The sequence below is a fragment of the Vigna unguiculata genome, chromosome 1 (assembly GCF_037176805.1).
Source record: "Vigna unguiculata cultivar grain cowpea cultivar isolate G323 ecotype 2 chromosome 1, ASM3717680v1, whole genome shotgun sequence".
NCBI classification, from domain to species: Eukaryota; Viridiplantae; Streptophyta; class Magnoliopsida; order Fabales; family Fabaceae; genus Vigna; species Vigna unguiculata.
The window spans coordinates 3,895,881-3,914,175 of NC_140792.1; the positions used below are offsets into that span (position 1 = coordinate 3,895,881).

Genomic DNA, 18,295 nt, shown 5'->3' on the forward strand with positions numbered 1-18,295 from the left:
TAGAACATTAAAGCCTTTTTAATGAATTTTTAAATGTTTTTGAACAACTTTTACATATTTTTTACACTTCACAGAAGCTTAAACAATAATTTAAAAATCAATTTTTATAAATTTTTAAGACTTTTAAAGATATAAAAATCACTAATGATTTCAATTTTAATATTTTTCCTAAATTAAGATACTTATTGACAAATTTGAAATTCAAAGTATGAAGTAATAAAATTTGAATTTAAAATTCAAAATTATAAAAACATTAAAAATATGGTAAAAAAAATTTAAATTTGAAATTAAAAAAAAAGACTCCAAAATAAGAGTCCATGAAATGTCTAACATTTGTATTTTTTCAGAGTCTAATCTTTATATCTTTCTACTTGGTCTACATTTGTAGTTTTCGGTTGTTTACTATTTAGATTTTGTTTGCATCTTCTCTCTAATATTTGTATTTTTATAGAATCTATTATTTACATTTATATGCATGGTTTAACATTTACAATTTTATATTGTCTACTCTTCACATTGTTTTGTATCGTCTAACTTTTGTATTTTTATAAGGTCTACTAAAAAATTTCTATATCGTGCATCATCTTTATTATTAGGAAATCAACTATTACATTTTTCTACATTGTCTACTCAATAATTTATTTAAAATTGAATTTGATTTCTTAATTTTAATTAACTCGATCTTAATATATTATTTAAAATAATTATATACAGTACATTTTGTTAAAAGTATATATAAATAACTTAAATACGTTTTTATCTTAAAATCAATTAAAAAATTATTATTTAGTTTTATAAAATAAAATATTTATACGAAATTTAATTATACTTTTATAATTTTAAATTTATTTAATAAATATATTAATTTAAAATTTTTAAAATCTCATGCCTTTGCAGAAATGCTAATAAGTCCACAAGGTCGAACTAAACCAGGCATTATTTACGGAGGTAGCATAGCCAAACCATAAAAGGAAAATTTGGGTAGGAAATACTTTTAACAGTTACATGAGTAAGAAAAATACAACTCAACTAGAATGTGTCCCTATAACAAAAGACATTATGAAAAACCTCTTACTGCATCAATTAATGAGAAAGATTAAGATCTTCAAATATTTTCAAGTAAACACATAAGAGAGAATAAAATGAATCTGTGTCAAAGAATCTGCACATTATATGGTAAAACAAATTAGTTGTTAAATTTTCAAGTTAACAAATTATAATCTCAAATCAACCTTGCTCTATAAGTCCACAAGTTCGACTACCCATCTTCATGATGTAATTAAATCTCATCAATACCTTCCTCATAAACACCAAACACCGTGCGTCGAAGGATATGTTACCTGTGATTAAATCAAAATCAAACTAATATTAACAATACCTAGGTTTCACAATACCTCTAGCTGGTATAAACATAAGGTTCCTTCTTTTCTCAATGGTCTTCTAGTCATGCTCAATTCCTAGAACTATAAATCTTCATAACACAACTCAACTAAAAGGCAGAGGTTTATGAGTGACTTGAAATCTTTAAGCAAGAAAAGAAAACAAGCTGGTTAGAGAAGTTAAAGACACTTACTTTACATGTCAAAAGTTGTCTCGTAATTAGAGATAAATTAACTATTTCAATAAAACAGGTGCAAATATGTCAGTTTTAAAAAGAAAACAATTTGCAACCAAAAACAAGTTTTAAAAAGAAAACAATTTCAACCAAAAACAAAAAAGGAACTGCAAGGTTATCTATTATAATAAGGTGGAAGTTGCGATACCCTATATGTGCCTAAGTTTGTTTATTTTTCACACAAAAAATTACTGAATTTAAAATTTTAAGATGGAATTGAGTGAGCAATAGTAAAAATACTTGAACTCGGGCAAACCTCGTAATTCTAATGATCTTAGACGGGGATAAGGAAAGGTAACCTCAACATTTGTTCTTTTGGATTTGTCTTATCCTCCGCAACAATTGTTATCAATCCCTCACTGTCTTTCACTGCTAGCTTTTCAAGTTCTACTATATCTTTGGCCACTGATGCAGAAAACACACTTGTAAGGACTTTACATTTCTCAACATGTACTTCTCGTAAATGGTTCATACCTAGAATTCCAAGAAGATCTTCATTCCAAACATTCTTTAGAGTTGGCAGCTTGGATAAAGTCAACATTTTCAGAGGAAAATGTTGACAAACAAGTCTCTCTAGATAAACACTCTTTGTATTCAGATTTTGTTGTATCTTGAAATGAGACACTACATGGTCCTTTTATAGGCCTTTGGACATTACCCTTCAATTACATTCATTAAATATAACTACTACCTAACTCACAATTAATATAACAACTTCCAACTACCCACCTTCCAACTACCCCACATTTAAGTTTACCTAACAAAATCAACTACCCACATTTAAGTTTACCTAACAAAATCCCCCCGTAAACTTAAATGCTCTTCTTATCCTTCATTCCAAGTATCATCTTGTTGTTCTCAAACAGAGAGGATGGCAGCGGCTTTGTAAACATATATGCAGCTTGTGCACGACTTTCAACGTGCTCCAACTCTACATTTCCTTCTTTCACTTGTTCTCGGATGAAGTGAAATCGAACATCAATGTGCTTGCTTCTCTCATGATTGACCGGGTTCTTTGCCAATTCAATGGCCGACTTGTTATCAACTCGGATCACAGTCCCCTTTTCTTGCTTCAATTCCAGTTTACTTAGAAGGTTTCTAAGCCAAACTGCATGGCAGACACTCCAGGATGTTGCAACGTACTCTGCTTCACATGTTGACAGTGTTACAATGGGCTGTTTCTTTGAAAGCAAGGTGAACGCCGTGCTCCCCATGAAGAATACATATCCAGACGTGCTTTTCCGGTTATCAACATCTCCACACCAATCACTGTCTGAGTAGCCAACTAGTCGGTAATCATCTGTCCTGGTATACATCAGACCAAGTGACACAGTTCCTCTCACATACCTTAGAATTCTCTTTAAGGCCTTCCAATGAGTATACCTTGGTTCCTCCATATACCGACTTGCTATTCCAACACTCAGCATTAAATCTGGTCTAGTATTTGTAAGATACCTGAGACTTCCAATCAGACTTCGGTATTTGCTCACATCAACTCGGTCTCCATCTGCATACTTAGAAAGTTTTGTGCCAGGTTCCATAGGGGTGGAAACCGGGTTGCAACTTGTCATCTTGAACTTCTTTAAGACCTCCTCAGCATACCTTTCCTGCGACACAAAGATACCGTCCTTCCCTTGAATGACTTCCAAACCAAGGAAATACTTCATAAGACCTAAGTCGGTCATCTCGAACTCCTTCTTCATCACTTCTTTAAATGCTTCAATTAGCTCAGCATTATTCCCTGTGAAGATAAGATCATCGACATAGAGGGCAATGAACATCACATCTTCTCCTTTCTTCTTTATGTAAAGAGCATGTTCATAAGGGCACTGCTCATACCCATTCTTCTTGAAGTAAGTGTCGATTCTTTCATTCCATGCTCGTGGAGCTTGCTTCAGGCCATAAAGTGCCTTCTTCAATCTCAGGACTTTCTTCTCTTCGCCTCTTCGCATGTATCCAAGTGGCTGTTCAACATATACTTCCTCCTCCAAGACTCCATTCAGAAATGCTGACTTCACATCCATTTGCAAGATTGTCCATTTGTGTTGAGCTGCTAAGGAAATCAACAACCTGATTGTTTCCATCCTCGTCACTGGAGCGAATACTTCATCATAGTCTATTCCTTCCTTCTGCTTGTACCCCTTCACTACGAGTCGAGCTTTGTATCGCTCAACTTCTCCTTCAGCGTTTGTTTTCTTCTTGTACACCCACTTTACGCCAATAGGCCGAGCTCCTTTGGGCAAATCGATTAGCTCCCACGTGTTGTTGCGTTCGATTGCTCCGATCTCTTCATTCATTGCAATTTTCCACTTCTCCTCTTGCACGACCTCTTCAAAGTTCAAGTCTTCCGAATCTGCCAAGAAACATACAACATGTACTTCGTCAGTCGAGTTGTATATGTCTTGCAAGCTTCGTGCTCTAGGCTGTAGAGGTTCATCTTCTTCATCAGAAGTCTCATGATCTCTCACAGTTGGTGGTGTATCTACTTCCAAGCTTCTAAACTCCTTCTCCGAGTTGTTCCACTTCCACTCGCTCTCTTCATCAACTTGAACATCTCGGCTCATAATCACCTTCTTTGTTATTGGGTTGAACAACCTATACGCCTTGGTTTTTTCATCGTACCCAATAAACACGTACTTCTTGCTCCGATCTTCAAGTTTGGTCCTTTGTTGAGCAGGAACATGACCATAAGCAATGCTACCAAACACTTTGAGGTGAGACACACTCGGCTTTCTTCCGCTCCAGACTTCTTGCGGTGTTTTCTCGTTCGGCTTAGCATGTGGACATCTATTTTGCACATAGATGGCACATTGCACTGCTTCTGCCCAGAACTCCTTAGGCACGTTCTTGCTTTTCAACATTGTACGAACCATGTCAAGTATGGTTCGATTTTTCCTGTCAGCTACTCCATTCTGTTGGGGTGAGTATGGTGCTGTCAGAAATCTCCTTATTCCTTGCTCCTCACAATACTTCATGAGCTCGGATGAGATGAACTCGCCTCCTCGGTCAGACCTAACAGATTTGATAGGCATGCCGGTCTCCTTTTCAACCATTGCTTTGAACCTTTTAAACACTTGGAACACCTCAGATTTCTTCTTCAAAAAATACACCCATGTTTTTCTTGAAAAATCATCTATGAAAGAAATGAAATACCTTTTCCCACTGAAGGATTCAGGGGTAATTGGTCCACAAATGTCTGTGTGAATTAATCTGAGTTGTTCCTTTGCCTGGTACTCGGCAGTCCTCGGAAATGAGGTCCTTGGATGCTTCCCGAGCACGCACTCTTCACAAAATTTCTTTTCAAACTCCACCGTCGGGAGTCCTCGCACCATCTCCTTTTTCACCAACTCGGCTAGTCCACCAAAATGCAAGTGGCCAAACCGGAAGTGCCACATCATAGCTTCATCCTTCACATCAAGTTTCAAGCACCTCTCTTGGACTATTTTCAAGTCCAGCTTGTACATCCTGTTCTTCTTCATCTCTACTCGGGCAATCAATCGATCCGACTTGTCTTTCAAGTATAGTACCCGGTCTTTCATCAAAACCGAGTAGCCTTTCTCCATCAGCTGGCCCATGCTCAATGTGTTGCTCTTCAGATCGGGTACATAGTACACATCTCTGATTTCTCCAACTCGGTTGTTCTTCTGCAGGTACCAGATTGTACCCCGACCTTTTACTGCCACCTTTGATGCATCTCCAAATGATACGTGTCCAACGTCAACTTTGGTGAGCTCCTTAAAAAGATTCTCGTCCCCACACATGTGGTTGCTTGCTCCTGTATCAAGGTACCAAACTGAGTTGTCAGAACAACTCGGAATTAGCTCGGCACCTGATCTCCTAGACATCATCAATATTCCTTCTTCCTCAGCATCCTCGGAAAGGAAGTTCGTTTCCTTCTTGCTTTCAGATCGGCAGTCCTTCGCGAAATGTCCAACCTTCCCACAATTGTAACATTTGACTCCTGAGTAGCAGTCTTTAGCAAAATGACCGTACTTACCACATTTGAAGCACTCAACTCCTGAGTTGTTCGAATGACCTCCTCGGCCTCTACCACCACGACCTCCACCTTGTCCTCGTCCACGCCAATTTTGTTGGCCGACCTGTTCTTGACCTCTTTCATATCCTCCTCTGCCTCTACCACCTCGGCCTCGAGTGTTCTGAGTATAAGGAACCTTCTTCTCCCTAATGGTTGCCTTTGCTTGGAGTGCTTGATCAAGGGACTCTTCCTTCTTCTTCCTTCTCCGCTGCTCATGCGCTTCAAGCGACCCAGCAAGCTCTTCCACCGAGAGCGCTGTCAAGTCCTTTGATTCCTCTATTGCGCAAACTATATTCTCGAAGTCGTCGGTTAACGACCTCAAGATTTTCTCCACCACTCGGCAAGCAGGCAGCGTCTCTCCATTTCTACCGAGCTGATTCGCTACGGTATCAACTCGGGAGACGTACTCGGCAACCCCTTCATCTTCCTTCATCCTCATCCTTTCAAGCTCGCCTCTGAGAGTTTGAAGCCGAACTTGCTTCACACGGTTATCCCCTTTGTATGCCTTCTCCAGAATATCCCACGCTTCTTTTGAAGACATAGCATTTGCTATCTTCTCAAAGCCGGACTCATCAACAGCTCGGTACAGCACGTACAAAGCCGTTTTGTCCTTTGCTCGTGTTGCTTTTAACGTAGCAATCTGGGCTATCGTCATTTCTCCAATATCCTCTGGTTCTTGGTGCCCATTTTCGACTACCTCCCATACTTCTTGGGAACCAAGGAGAGCCTTCATCTGCAGGCTCCAGTTATCATAGCTGACGCCTTTTGATAACTTCGGCAGGGGCATGCTGTTAGCTAAGTTGGCCATCTCGATCAAACTCTCTAACTCACTCAAACACTCAAGCTCTCAAGCTCTGATGCCAATTTGTCAACAGAAAAGTCAATACGTCTTGCGTTGTACCTTTGACATAAAAAATGACTCTGACAGATTCACAGTTTCGAGCCTTCAATGTTTTCAATTTAGGCAAAGAAGGAAGTAAAGGGAAGGTTAGCACTGCATCTGATAAAACTTGCAGTCGTTCACAATCAATGTTTCCAACTTACTGAAACACTAGCCATTAAAAAAGTTTGTGATTATTACTAGCAAATACGAGGGACACTTTCTATGATATAAGGTACAACAAAAGAATCATAATTATGTTCAGTAATATATATATTAAACACATACCTCTGTGACAAATGCCTTTCGCAATGTAGAGTGTAGATCAGTCATCAGTGGAATAACTTCCGAGATACCAAATACAACTTGAGACATAAGGTTTCCATGCTGGGACAAGTGATTATCGACAATTTCTCCGAGGACGAGAAACTTTAAACTGTCTTTGAGATCTTCTAAGATTTCGTAAACACTCAAGATTCATCCCACTGAGATGAGGAAATGTTATCTCATCATCATTTGATTCCTCTCCACCCTCTTTAGACACTATCTCTTCAATTGATTTGCAATTTTTTATCTCCATTCATTTCAGTTGACCTAAATTTTTTGCTGTTGAGGATGTGAACAAATATGTCAGGCTACCAAAATTTTCTACTTTCAAATATGTCAGATTGGAGAAACACACTCTGCATTGTACCAAGTTATATTATATTATAATTTTATAAACGTCAAAGTTTACAATACCACTGGAGAATCTCAACCTTCATGCTAGTATCATATATCACAATCATAATTGTAATATCTAACCAAAACAAAAACATAAACCAAAGAAAGAAGTGTACAAGAAATCCCAAAAGATTAGTGATAACCCTGCATAATGTTTGCAACTTCAGAGCTTGATCTTCCTCCAACACATATAAGTTCTCGGGGAAGCTTTCCAAGAACCTCAATGTAATAGTTAGGCCTTGGATTCATGAGAAAGAAAAAAATGTCCAAGCATTTCAATCCACTTGAAGTGGTCCCATAGAACATGAGTATTGATAGCAACAGGCACAATCTCATCAGCCAAGTCTGCAAACAGTGAGCTGAAAACCTCAGTAAATAAGGTTTCCTACAAGTTGTTCCTCAGTCAAAACCGTTTTACCACTTTATATCCATATTACTTGCTTCTGTAGTTAAGTTGTCATATCAAATTTCTGGAATCTTGGGATTGCATTTTATTTTTATGGAAGACCAAAGTTATTGTAACCTTTATAAAAGGAAAAAGTAACCCCATTTTTCCAGTGTAAATAACTTTTATAAATTATTAACGGATAAATAATTTTATAAAGGGGATAAATATGTCTACAGACTCTATTTATCCCCTTCTAGAACCACCTTGCACTAACACACATTCCTGCGATGAGTCATCTCTTGATTGACAAAATCCTATAGTGATGTCAAAGAAATTGGCTGGCGAAAGTTTGTAGAAGATACCAAGGCGCGAAGTTGCAGGGAAAATGGGCAAGTCAAAACTTCTATTTTATGAAATAGAAGTAATAAACTTTTATGTTAGTGCCAAAACTTCTATTTCTATGATCAATACTTTAGTGAGTTAACGTGTGGCCCTTCAGGCAATACACCAAATTGAGTTGAAAATGTTAACCTTGAAATGTATATAGAATCAATTTCAAAAGAAAATTTTGAAATGGACAAAATGGCACGGTTGACTAACAAGTTTGAATGTAATATAGAATATTAGATTAAGAGGATGATGGTAGCAGTAACCATAACAAACCTACAGAAAAACAATGGAGAGCCAACAAATTCTCATGCTAATCATTTACACTACTTTCTTTTGTTTCATGCCCACTTCCTCTACTATCACCCCAAATCAGTGCTTACAATACAAGGAGACCCTTGTTTCTTCTGCAGCAACCTTTGAAGCTGGATTTTTTGACTTTGGAAACCCAAGAAGAATATATTTTGGTATATGGTACAAGAGCATATCACCTAGGATTATTGTGTGGGTTGCCAACAGGAATACCCCAGCACAAAACTCAACAGCAGTTCTGAAACTTACTCATCAAGGAGTTATTGTAATTCTTGATGGCTCTGGAGGAAGAGTGTGGTTCTCCAACTCATCAAAAATTGCAGTGAAACCAGTTGTGCAGCTTTTAGATTCAGGAAACCTTGTTGTGAAAGATGGAGAGAGCTCAGAGAACTTCTTGTGGGAAAGCTTTGATTATCCTGGAGACACTTTCCTTCCAGGAATGAAACTGAAAAGCGATTTTGTTACTGGTCCATATCAATATCTCACGTCTTGGAGGGACAATGAAGATCCAGCTGAAGGTGAGTTTTATTATAAGATCGATACAAAGGGCTTTCCTCAACAAGTTACTACAAAGGGAACTACAATTTTGTACAGCACAGGGCCTTGGAATGGCTATCTTTTCAGTGGTGTTTCTTGGGACAGAATGCACAGAGAATTGAATTTCTCTTTAGAGTTCACTAACAAAGGGGTTTCTTATGGATATGAAACGTTAAACAGTTCAGAGCTTACTATAACAAGGCTCAAACTCAATCCAGTAGGGGGTACAGAGCGTTCTAATTGGCCAAACCAAGAACAAGGTTGGCATACTGTAAACCTTCATCCAAAAGACCTGTGTGAATATTTTGCAGCTTGTGGTGTCAACTCTATCTGCAATATTAATAAGCTTCCGATATGTGAATGCTTGCAAGGTTTCACACCAAAGTTTCAAGCAAAGTGGGATTCTCATGATTGGACAGGTGGTTGTGTGAGAAGAACAAAGTTAAGTTGTGATAATGGAGATTGGTTTAAGGAGTACAGAGGAATAAAGTTGCCAGAAACGTCTTCTTCCTGGTTTAACAGGAGCTTGAGCCTTGAGGAATGTGAGACATTGTGTTTCAGAAACTGCTCTTGTACTGCATATGCAAATTCAGATATTAGAGATGGTGGGAGTGGTTGCTTGCTTTGGTTCGGTGACATTGTGGACCTGAGAACTCACACTGATCAAGGGCAAGAAATTCATATACGACTGTCAGGTTTCATTCCAATTCCCTCTTATGCCTTTTTGTCAGGTTTACAGGAAATATAATTTATGTTAAGTTGGAATTAATAGAATGAAATTATAACAATACTAGATTCTGCTTACCATCAACAAGTATACTATGGCCAATAGTCATGTGTCAGAAGTTGGAACAAGCGATTACAAATCAGCTTCCAAGTTGAAGTTGTTCTGTATAACATGCCTTTCATTTTCTTGTTTTTCCCTGAATTGTAAGATTAGAGCTACTTGTGGATTAACACTAATTTCATTCCTCAGATCAAAGAAGGAATAAGAGGGACCTAAGTCCAAAGAGACTTCCAGGGATTATATTAGGACTTGTTACATTCATAGTTGGACTAACAATTCTTGTGTGGGCAACTTCAAAACATATAAAAGGGATGAAGCTACCCAAGCCAGGTGAACAATTTATAACTTTTGAAGTATTTTACATTACAATGAAAAAAAAGAATAACATTGAAATGAAAGATTATTTTTCAATTCTCGAAGTTTGTTTTCTGGTTCACCTAATGTCTATTTATCTGGGTTACATTATAACCACAAATATAATAATGTTATTTATAAGCAATTCATGTCTCCTACTACATTGGGAGCAGTGAAAAAAGCTATTCCTTGGAAGCACATGATGGAGAAGGAAGGCAACAACTTACCAACAATGTTTAATTTTTCAACCATTGATATTGCCACAAATCATTTTTCTAACAGAAACAAGTTAGGAGAAGGTGGTTTTGGAACAGTACACAAGGTAGGTGGTCAAATTTGTTCTTGGTTACCTAGTTATTCATATTGATGTCAAGTACCAAGTGTTCCAAAATCATTGCTAGGGAACGCTGATAGATGGACAAGAGATTGCGGTTAAGAGACTCTCAAAAACTTCGAGACAGGGAACTGAGGAGTTCAAAAATGAAGTAAAATTGATGGCAACACTTCAACACCGTAATCTTGTAAAACTTCTTGGTTGTTCTATTCAACAAGATGAGAAGTTGTTGATCTATGAATTCATGCCCAACAGAAGTTTGGATTACTTTATTTTTGGTTTGGTCTTTCACCCATCGAATTTTTTGCTTTAATTTTTATCTTACCTTCGTGTTATTTCCATGCTAACTTACAAAATGAATATTGCCAGATACATTGCAAGGCAAATCCCTAGATTGGACTAAACGGTTGAAAATTATCGACGGAATTGCTCGGGGTCTTATGTATCTTCATCAAGACTCTAGACTAAGAATAATACATAGAGACATCAAAACAAGTAACATTCTCCTTGATGACAATATGATTCCAAAGATATCAGATTTTGGATTAGCAAGAATATTTGGAGTAGATCAAGCCGAAGGAAATACAAACAGAGTGATGGGAACATAGTAAGAAACATATTTTTTTGTTTAACAAAGCTATATGGCTGTACTGCTTCTCCTTACTTTGATACTGTTTTGCAGTGGCTATATGCCTCCAGAATATGCAGTGCATGGTTGTTTCTCGACCAAATCTGATGTTTTCAGTTTTGGAGTAATTGTTATTGAGATAATTAGTGGAAGGAAGAATCGTGGATTTCGTGACCCTCACCATCATCTACTCAACCTTCTTGGCCATGTAAGCTTGAAGTGGATACTGTATAATATATTCCTCTATCTTTTGATACATTATTTGTTTGTCCAAGTCAAACCTGAAGAATTATGAAACTTAAAATGAAAACTAATTCAAGCATACTCAATGTAATTGAACTATAGTTGAAAGTAAAATCCACATCCACAAAAAGTCAAGTAAAACACAGCATAGAAACGTTAAAGTTTGCTTTAAGTTTTATCATCCATTGAAATTTTCATGTGTTCGAATTCAAATTTTGAGTAGGGAATGAACTCACTCACTCTTGTTATGGCTTTTCGTCATTTTAGGCGTGGAGATTATGGAATGAAGAAAGGCCATTGGAGTTAATGGATGAGATATTAGATGATGGTGCAGACTTATGTTTAGAAATATTACGGTGTATTCATGTGGGTCTGTTGTGTGTACAACAAAATCCAGAAAATAGGCCTAATATGTCATCTGTTGTTTTGATGTTAAATGGTGAGAAGTTGCTACCGAGACCAAGCCAACCTGGATTCTATATAGGAAAAGATAATATAGCTGACACTGGATCTTCAAAGCAACATGAAAGGTGTTCAATAAATGAAGTTTCAATTTCATCCTTAGAGGCGCGATAGAACATTTTTCATGTAATGATGTAGATATATAAATGAATACTGTTCAAATGTGCTGAAACTTGTGTATATGTCATATGTGTTTTTCTCTTTCCGTATCATTCTCTAAAGCGTTTTCTCTTTCTCCTACTACATCTTCCCAAGGCTGATCTTGCACTTTCTATTTTTAGAGTGGCACTGCAATCAGTGAAACTTTTCATATTGATTGTGTGAGAAAGATTAATAGCAGAGAGCCAGATAACTCAGAAAATATCTATTGTAAGAGCGGGCTTCACCCTTAAAGTTATAAACATCTATGACTTATGGGAGATATTTACTTTATAAATCCTTATTTTACAAAACCCATTTCATATCAGATTTCTCGGCTAATTACTCTAGCAGAACCTTCTTTATCTGTTTACTCAATTTAGATTTCTCTAATGGATTGAAACACAATTTAGATTTTCTCTAAACACATAAAATCTGTTCAGAATATAAACTCCTCGCGAATTTTTAGACATTATAACTTCTTCTATTAACTTCTTTGCTTATGTCCACTCCCTGATTTATGAATTTACCTCTTGAGGACATAATTAAGGTTTTTATTTCGTACAATACCTTTGTGAAATAGGTTACTACAACGCTTTTGAATAGAAAATTCTAAAAACAAATATTTCTTTTTGCTACCAAACTTGCTAAGATCTTCCCATATCATTATTCACTAAAGTATATTCTCTTTCTCGATCTTTCCAACACTGATCTTGCAGCTTGTGATTTTAGAGTGGCACTTACAACATGTGACACTTTTCATATCAATAGTGGGAGAAAGAGTAATTGCATAGAGCCAGATAATTCACAAAGGAAAGAGAAAGTTTTATGTCAGAGTAGAACAAGTTAACCCGAAGAACTCTCATTTAAAGGCAGACAAACCTTGTTCACGCGTTTTGGAATCAAATTTATATTATACAGTAAGCTTAAATATTGCATTAACAATTTGACATTTTCTTATTTACTGGTATACAAAAGAAGCATAGCATGTGAGGAAGGGCACAAGGAAAATAAGAAGGGAAGAAGAGATTCTTGAAACAATCGGTATGAATGAATTTCTTATAAATATGTATGAGTATGAAGAAATTGAATTTTAAAGTATAGATATTCACGTAACAATTTGACATGATTCACCGAAGGAAGCACATGAGGAAAAATGGGAAAGAAATAAGAGATTGTTGAAACCGAAGAGTGAAGGTCGGAATGAAAGAATGAGTATGAAAAATGAGAGAAAACAGAGGATGTTGTTGGCGTTGCAGATGATGCATGATCAGAGGGTGACGCTGCAAAGAACAACAGTCTCAACGGTGAGGCCAGGGCCGAAACCAAAGAATACACCCCAATCAAGGCCTTTACTAGTGGTGGCAAGTCCCTTCTATATGTTGAGTTTTTCCTCATGTGATCCAAGATGAAGATGACACATGCACTTGACATGTTACCGTACTCGCTGAGGATGTGTTTGGTAGCTTCCATTTTGTGAGGGTTCAAGCCCTGGTCTAGAATGGCTGGTCCTCCACGGTGTGCATACCAGAAGATAGAGTTGTAATAAGAGATTCCCAAGGGTTGAAAAGCTTCAACCAAGGCCTTCTCAATGTTCTTTGAGATGAGTCCAGGAACATCCTTGAGGAAAGATGGAAAGTGAGTCCAACTTCCCGGAGGTGGCCATCAATGGCTCCTTTATTGTCTGGAAGGATTGTTTGTGCAGTCTAGACAAGTTCAAACAAATGGTTTTCAACAGGCAAAGGGTCTGATCCAACAATCACAACAATTGCTCCATCTCCGGAAAAAGTTTGTCCCACAAGGCTATCAAGATGGGTCTCACTTGGGTCACAGAATGTGAGTGCAGTGATCTTTGAACAAACTATAAGCACACGAGCACCATTGTTGTTTTCAGTCAAGTCTTTCGCCAAACGAAGCATCGTGCCATTGGCAAAACACCCTTCTATATCTTATACTGAGTTGAGTTGAGTTTAGAGAAATGCGTTGGTGCATGCTTCCTCTCACTCTGCTGCACTGCATATCTAAGTAGACTCTTTCTTTGACTCTCCAATTCTTCCCACCTTATTTGTATTCTTCGTTTAATCATTTGTCTCTTTTCTCACCAATCGTACATTTTCATTGTGCTTCAGAAGCCGCTAAGGTCATCATCAGGAAAAGTCAATGCTACTTAAGGCCTATATAGTGTCAAAAATGCTAAAGTTCTTTTAAATATATTTTGACACAAGATTACTATAAAGGTAAAGTTTTTCTTTTAAATATTTTTCTTCTTGCTCCAGTCCTTCAAATGGATTTACTTATAGATAAAGGCTTTTTATTAATATAAATATAAAACTTACCATCATATTTTTGTTGTGTTTCACAGACTAAGTAGCATAAATATGTATCTTTCTTTGTCAAGAACCCGACTTTGAATGTTACTATAATCCAACCAAATTTATTATAAATGTGAAAGATAATCTTCTCTGTCATATTCAGATTAAATGAGTACAAAGTACATGAACAATCATTTTTAATCGATAAGTGCGCGAACAATCTTTTATACCCGCTTTACAATGGTGACTGTGTAATCGATAAGTGCCAAAACTAAATAAAATTTCATATGGAATTCTGACACTTATATTTTAAGTTGTGTTTATTTGATATTGATTTTTCTTAATCTAAATTCAATCATATGTTTTCAAGTTTTTATTTAAAGGGAATAAATTAATCTCTATTTTGTGTATTCTTTAGGTAAATTAAGACACAATAAGGAAAGGACTTAAAAGAGTAAGAAAATAAAAATCAAGAAATAGAGAAAAAAGAGAGAAAATTATCCCACCGTCCGCTCAAACTAGATAGTCTCGCCTAAGGAGAGATGTTCAGAGGAAGATAATTTCTTGCGCCATTCTCGCTTAAGTGGCAAAGACCTCGCCTAAGCAAGATTTGTTCAGAGAGCCATCAATTTCAAGCATCATTCTCGCTTAAGCGAGAACAATTTTTTCTCAAGCAAGACGACCTTTTTTTACCATGAAGTACCTTCTTGCTTAGGCGAGAATCAGCTAGCTTAGGCAAGAACTCATGCAGTATTTATATACCATGAGTCAAAAGGTGAAAAATACACTGGACACCACATTCTACAATCAGAAAGGCTTTGGGAAACAACAAAAAGGAAGAGGAAGCATATTTACTTTAATTTATTCTTCAGCTCTTAGGATTTCAATGGCTACCATGAGTGGCTAATCTTTTCTCTTGGGATTGAATATAATCGATTCAAACTTGAATGTAATATGGTGATATTTATGCATAACTTTTCTGTTTCTATTTAATATTGGTATTATTGTTCTATTCTTAATACTTGATTCATCCAGATTATAAACAAGGGAAATAAATGAAATTCAATCCCAACTTCTTTTATTCAACTTTCTCTAACTATTATGTTGCGATTTTATTACTTTCATGTACACTTAATATAGTTTATGACAATCAATTATATATCGATTTAGATAAACTATCTATTTTAATTGAATCTATTCCTCATGGGATCAACACTTTTACTAAAAAAAAAAATCATTATACTGTAGTTGACTATTGTTACGCTTGCCAAGAGATCAACAAGTATTTTTGGCAGCGTTGCCTGAGAACATTGTTCTCTTGAAATTCTTAGATGATGGACAACCGTTGATGAAGTGGTTTTATAACATGCTTAGCGTGAGTGATTATTATACACATGTGTGATGAGTGAAATATTGAATTTGTTGTAAGTTATTTGAATATTATGGTTCTTAATTCTTAAAGTTATTGACAATTGAAGTGGATACATGCAAATCATACTATAGATGTACCCAACGAGTTTTACACCCTTAGGTGTCCAAACTATAGGTCCAAAAATCATTCCTTTAGCAAGCAAATCTAATTATGCTTCTATTGCATCTTTTCATTTTGGTCAATCATTTATTTGTCAACAATCTTCAATGGTCATTGAATCTTGATCCTCATTGTCACTCATAACATTTATCGCTATATCATATGCAAAAGTGTAACACCCCGATTTAGGGTGTCACAAGCGGTTATAAAACATATGTTTCGTAGAAAAACAACGGAGATGAAACTTTAATATTATCTTTAAACGTGTAAGTCAAAATAAATTTCCAGAACATTTTCAAATAACAATAGTAACCTAAAATAAATTACATTGCCTTTAATATTTATTCATAATGAAACTTAATGAAAGGAAACCCCGAGTTCATCCCATTCTCTCATCAATCTACACCATGTCTTATACACCTGTATTATCACCTGCTCCCGTATAACACACATGTTATACGATCATTGCGTAAACACACAACAAACACATAAACAAACAAATAGGGGTAAGCTAACGTAAACAATGATATATAAAAGATTCTTAATAAAAGAATACTTTTCAAATAATTCACATCCAAGTACAATACTTAAGCATCATAATAACAACCACACTCTCAACATGTCACACATGAAAATTACAGATTTCCAACAAAATACATACCACCACATCTTGCGTAAGAAATAAAGTTCCATAACAAATCCGTCAACTTACCAAACCATACATTCAAACAACGAACTTAATGAGTAGTTTTCCACCCCAACAAAACAACAAACAACTAAAACACCAAGCCCCTAATTTCATTCTATAACCATGCAATTCAAATATAACATACAACAAAGCAAAAGGCTTAACATTGACATTGCAACTATGACTATATAACTCACTGTCAATAAAATATCATTACATGATATAAGATACAATTTAAAGCCAAAGAACACATCTATCCCATCAAATCCATGAACAGATTTTGTGATATTAGATTAACAAAGCCTACACAGTTGACCCTCATCCAAGTGCACCCTGTTATGTAATATATCATATTATAATATTAAAGCAAGGACTACCCCTTAGAGTTTAAAGAAAAAAAAAACATAAAAACACACACACATATATATATATATATATATATATATATATATATATATATATATATATATATATATATATATATTTGGTTGTTCCATCACACTACCAATGCACACCTGGTATATAGCAAAAGAAAGCAAACCATTCCTGTGACCACATTAAACATGAATAAGAAACCCAATTGCATGTGGGCCCACGGGAAAAGATTGTAGTGGTATGAGTTTACTTAAACCAACGATCTTGACACTACCATTTATTAAGTAAAGGACAAAAAAAACCACACTAGAAGGGAGGCATTGCACTGCAACAAAAGAAAGAAAAGGAATCATGCTATTATGATAAAAATGTGCATTCAAAGGAGAAAAGAATAAAAAAATGCTTTATGTGGGAACTGTAGCTAAGAAAAAGATAAAGAAACTTTGCATGCACACTCTTTCACATGTGGTCCCACCAAAGGCTTCAAGCATATACGTAGCACTACCAAATTCACAAAGAACCATGCAATGCTCTTTCTCTCCCATCTAGTACTTAACGCAATTTTATAGGAAACCCACGTACAAAAACATAAACATGTGCCCCTGAAAATAAACCTGCGACTGCATCGTACAAACAAACTGACAACACACTACCATGCACGCTATGAAAAAATACCACCAATGCATCAAACTGAACAATATTAATAGTATTAGAATCCACCATAAGAACAAGCAGACTCGCATGCATGGAAACGTAAACAGAGAGGAAGAAAACCACAAAATCATACTCATATGTACCAATACGAAAGATATAGCAGATTAGTGAAAGCAAGGAACATATGACATTCAAGGAATTCAAACATTTATGGAAAACATAAAACATAATCAGAAATCAAGGTCAAGCTTCAAACAACAACATAAAGCAAACTCAGCTTCCCCTATCTCGTGTAGAAATTCTTCCAAGGTTTACGTTTCTCCAACAGCTCACCTTCACAATTCATTTCTATGGCTTCTCCTGGTCTCTCTCTTTCTCTCTAACTATCCCAGAAACTTTGTAACCTAACAAATTGGTCCAAATGTGTCGTTTCCCCTTATCTCCCCAAACCCTAGCCTTAAATCTCAATATTATTTACACTTCCTTTTTTTAGATTATATTAAAATCATGTTTATATTTTCAATCCCGTGGCAAAAAAAAAATGCTATGACTAACTAGCATTTAAAAGGAGGAAAAAAAAACCTGCAGCAGCTCATGCACCATGACTTAACCAATAGAGGAGAGAGAAAACTAAGAGTTTACGGTCCCACAACAAAAGCAAAGGAGAGAAAAAAATGAAACAAACCCCAAGTCGTTCAGATTCAAACTCACAACCATCCAACAAAAAACATCAAATAAACCACTAAGCTACAAAGCTTATCAAGATATAAGATGCACCACAAATTTATAAATAATATAAACCATATTAAATATAATATTAAAAATTAAAATCAATAAAACAATAAATTAAATCACTCACATATTCATCCCCTATTTCATAATTTAAAAAATAATTAATTTAAATAAATCAA

At 35.9% G+C, this 18,295-nt stretch overlaps 1 protein-coding gene and 1 pseudogene across 1 annotated transcript; one reads left to right on the plus strand and one right to left on the minus strand.

Moving 5' to 3' along the window:
* Positions 1 to 8,272: 8,272 nt before the first annotated feature.
* LOC114182700 (G-type lectin S-receptor-like serine/threonine-protein kinase At4g27290) lies at positions 8,273 to 11,898 on the plus strand. The gene is made up of 7 exons (XM_085671417.1): positions 8,273 to 9,573; positions 9,855 to 9,995; positions 10,193 to 10,341; positions 10,421 to 10,631; positions 10,723 to 10,960; positions 11,036 to 11,189; positions 11,492 to 11,898. The coding sequence occupies exons 1-7, from the start codon at positions 8,319 to 8,321 to the stop codon at positions 11,798 to 11,800; spliced, it is 2,457 nt and encodes an 818-aa protein (XP_085527543.1). The 5' UTR covers positions 8,273 to 8,318; the 3' UTR covers positions 11,801 to 11,898.
* A 1,196-nt stretch (positions 11,899 to 13,094) lies between these two features.
* LOC114182706 (chalcone synthase 1 pseudogene) lies at positions 13,095 to 17,477 on the minus strand (annotated as a pseudogene).
* Between the last annotated feature and the right edge of the window lie 818 nt (positions 17,478 to 18,295).

What these genes read in the sequence shown, in the direction of transcription:
- LOC114182700 (XM_085671417.1), top strand. Translation starts at nt 8,319, where the DNA reads ATGGAGAGCCAACAAATTCTCATGCTAATCATTTACACTACTTTCTTT. An exon ending in AATTCATATACGACTGTCAG is followed by an intron (nt 9,574 to 9,854) that starts GTTTCATTCCAA and finishes TTCATTCCTCAG; the next exon opens with ATCAAAGAAGGAATAAGAGG. An exon ending in AACAGAGTGATGGGAACATA is followed by an intron (nt 10,961 to 11,035) that starts GTAAGAAACATA and finishes ACTGTTTTGCAG; the next exon opens with TGGCTATATGCCTCCAGAAT.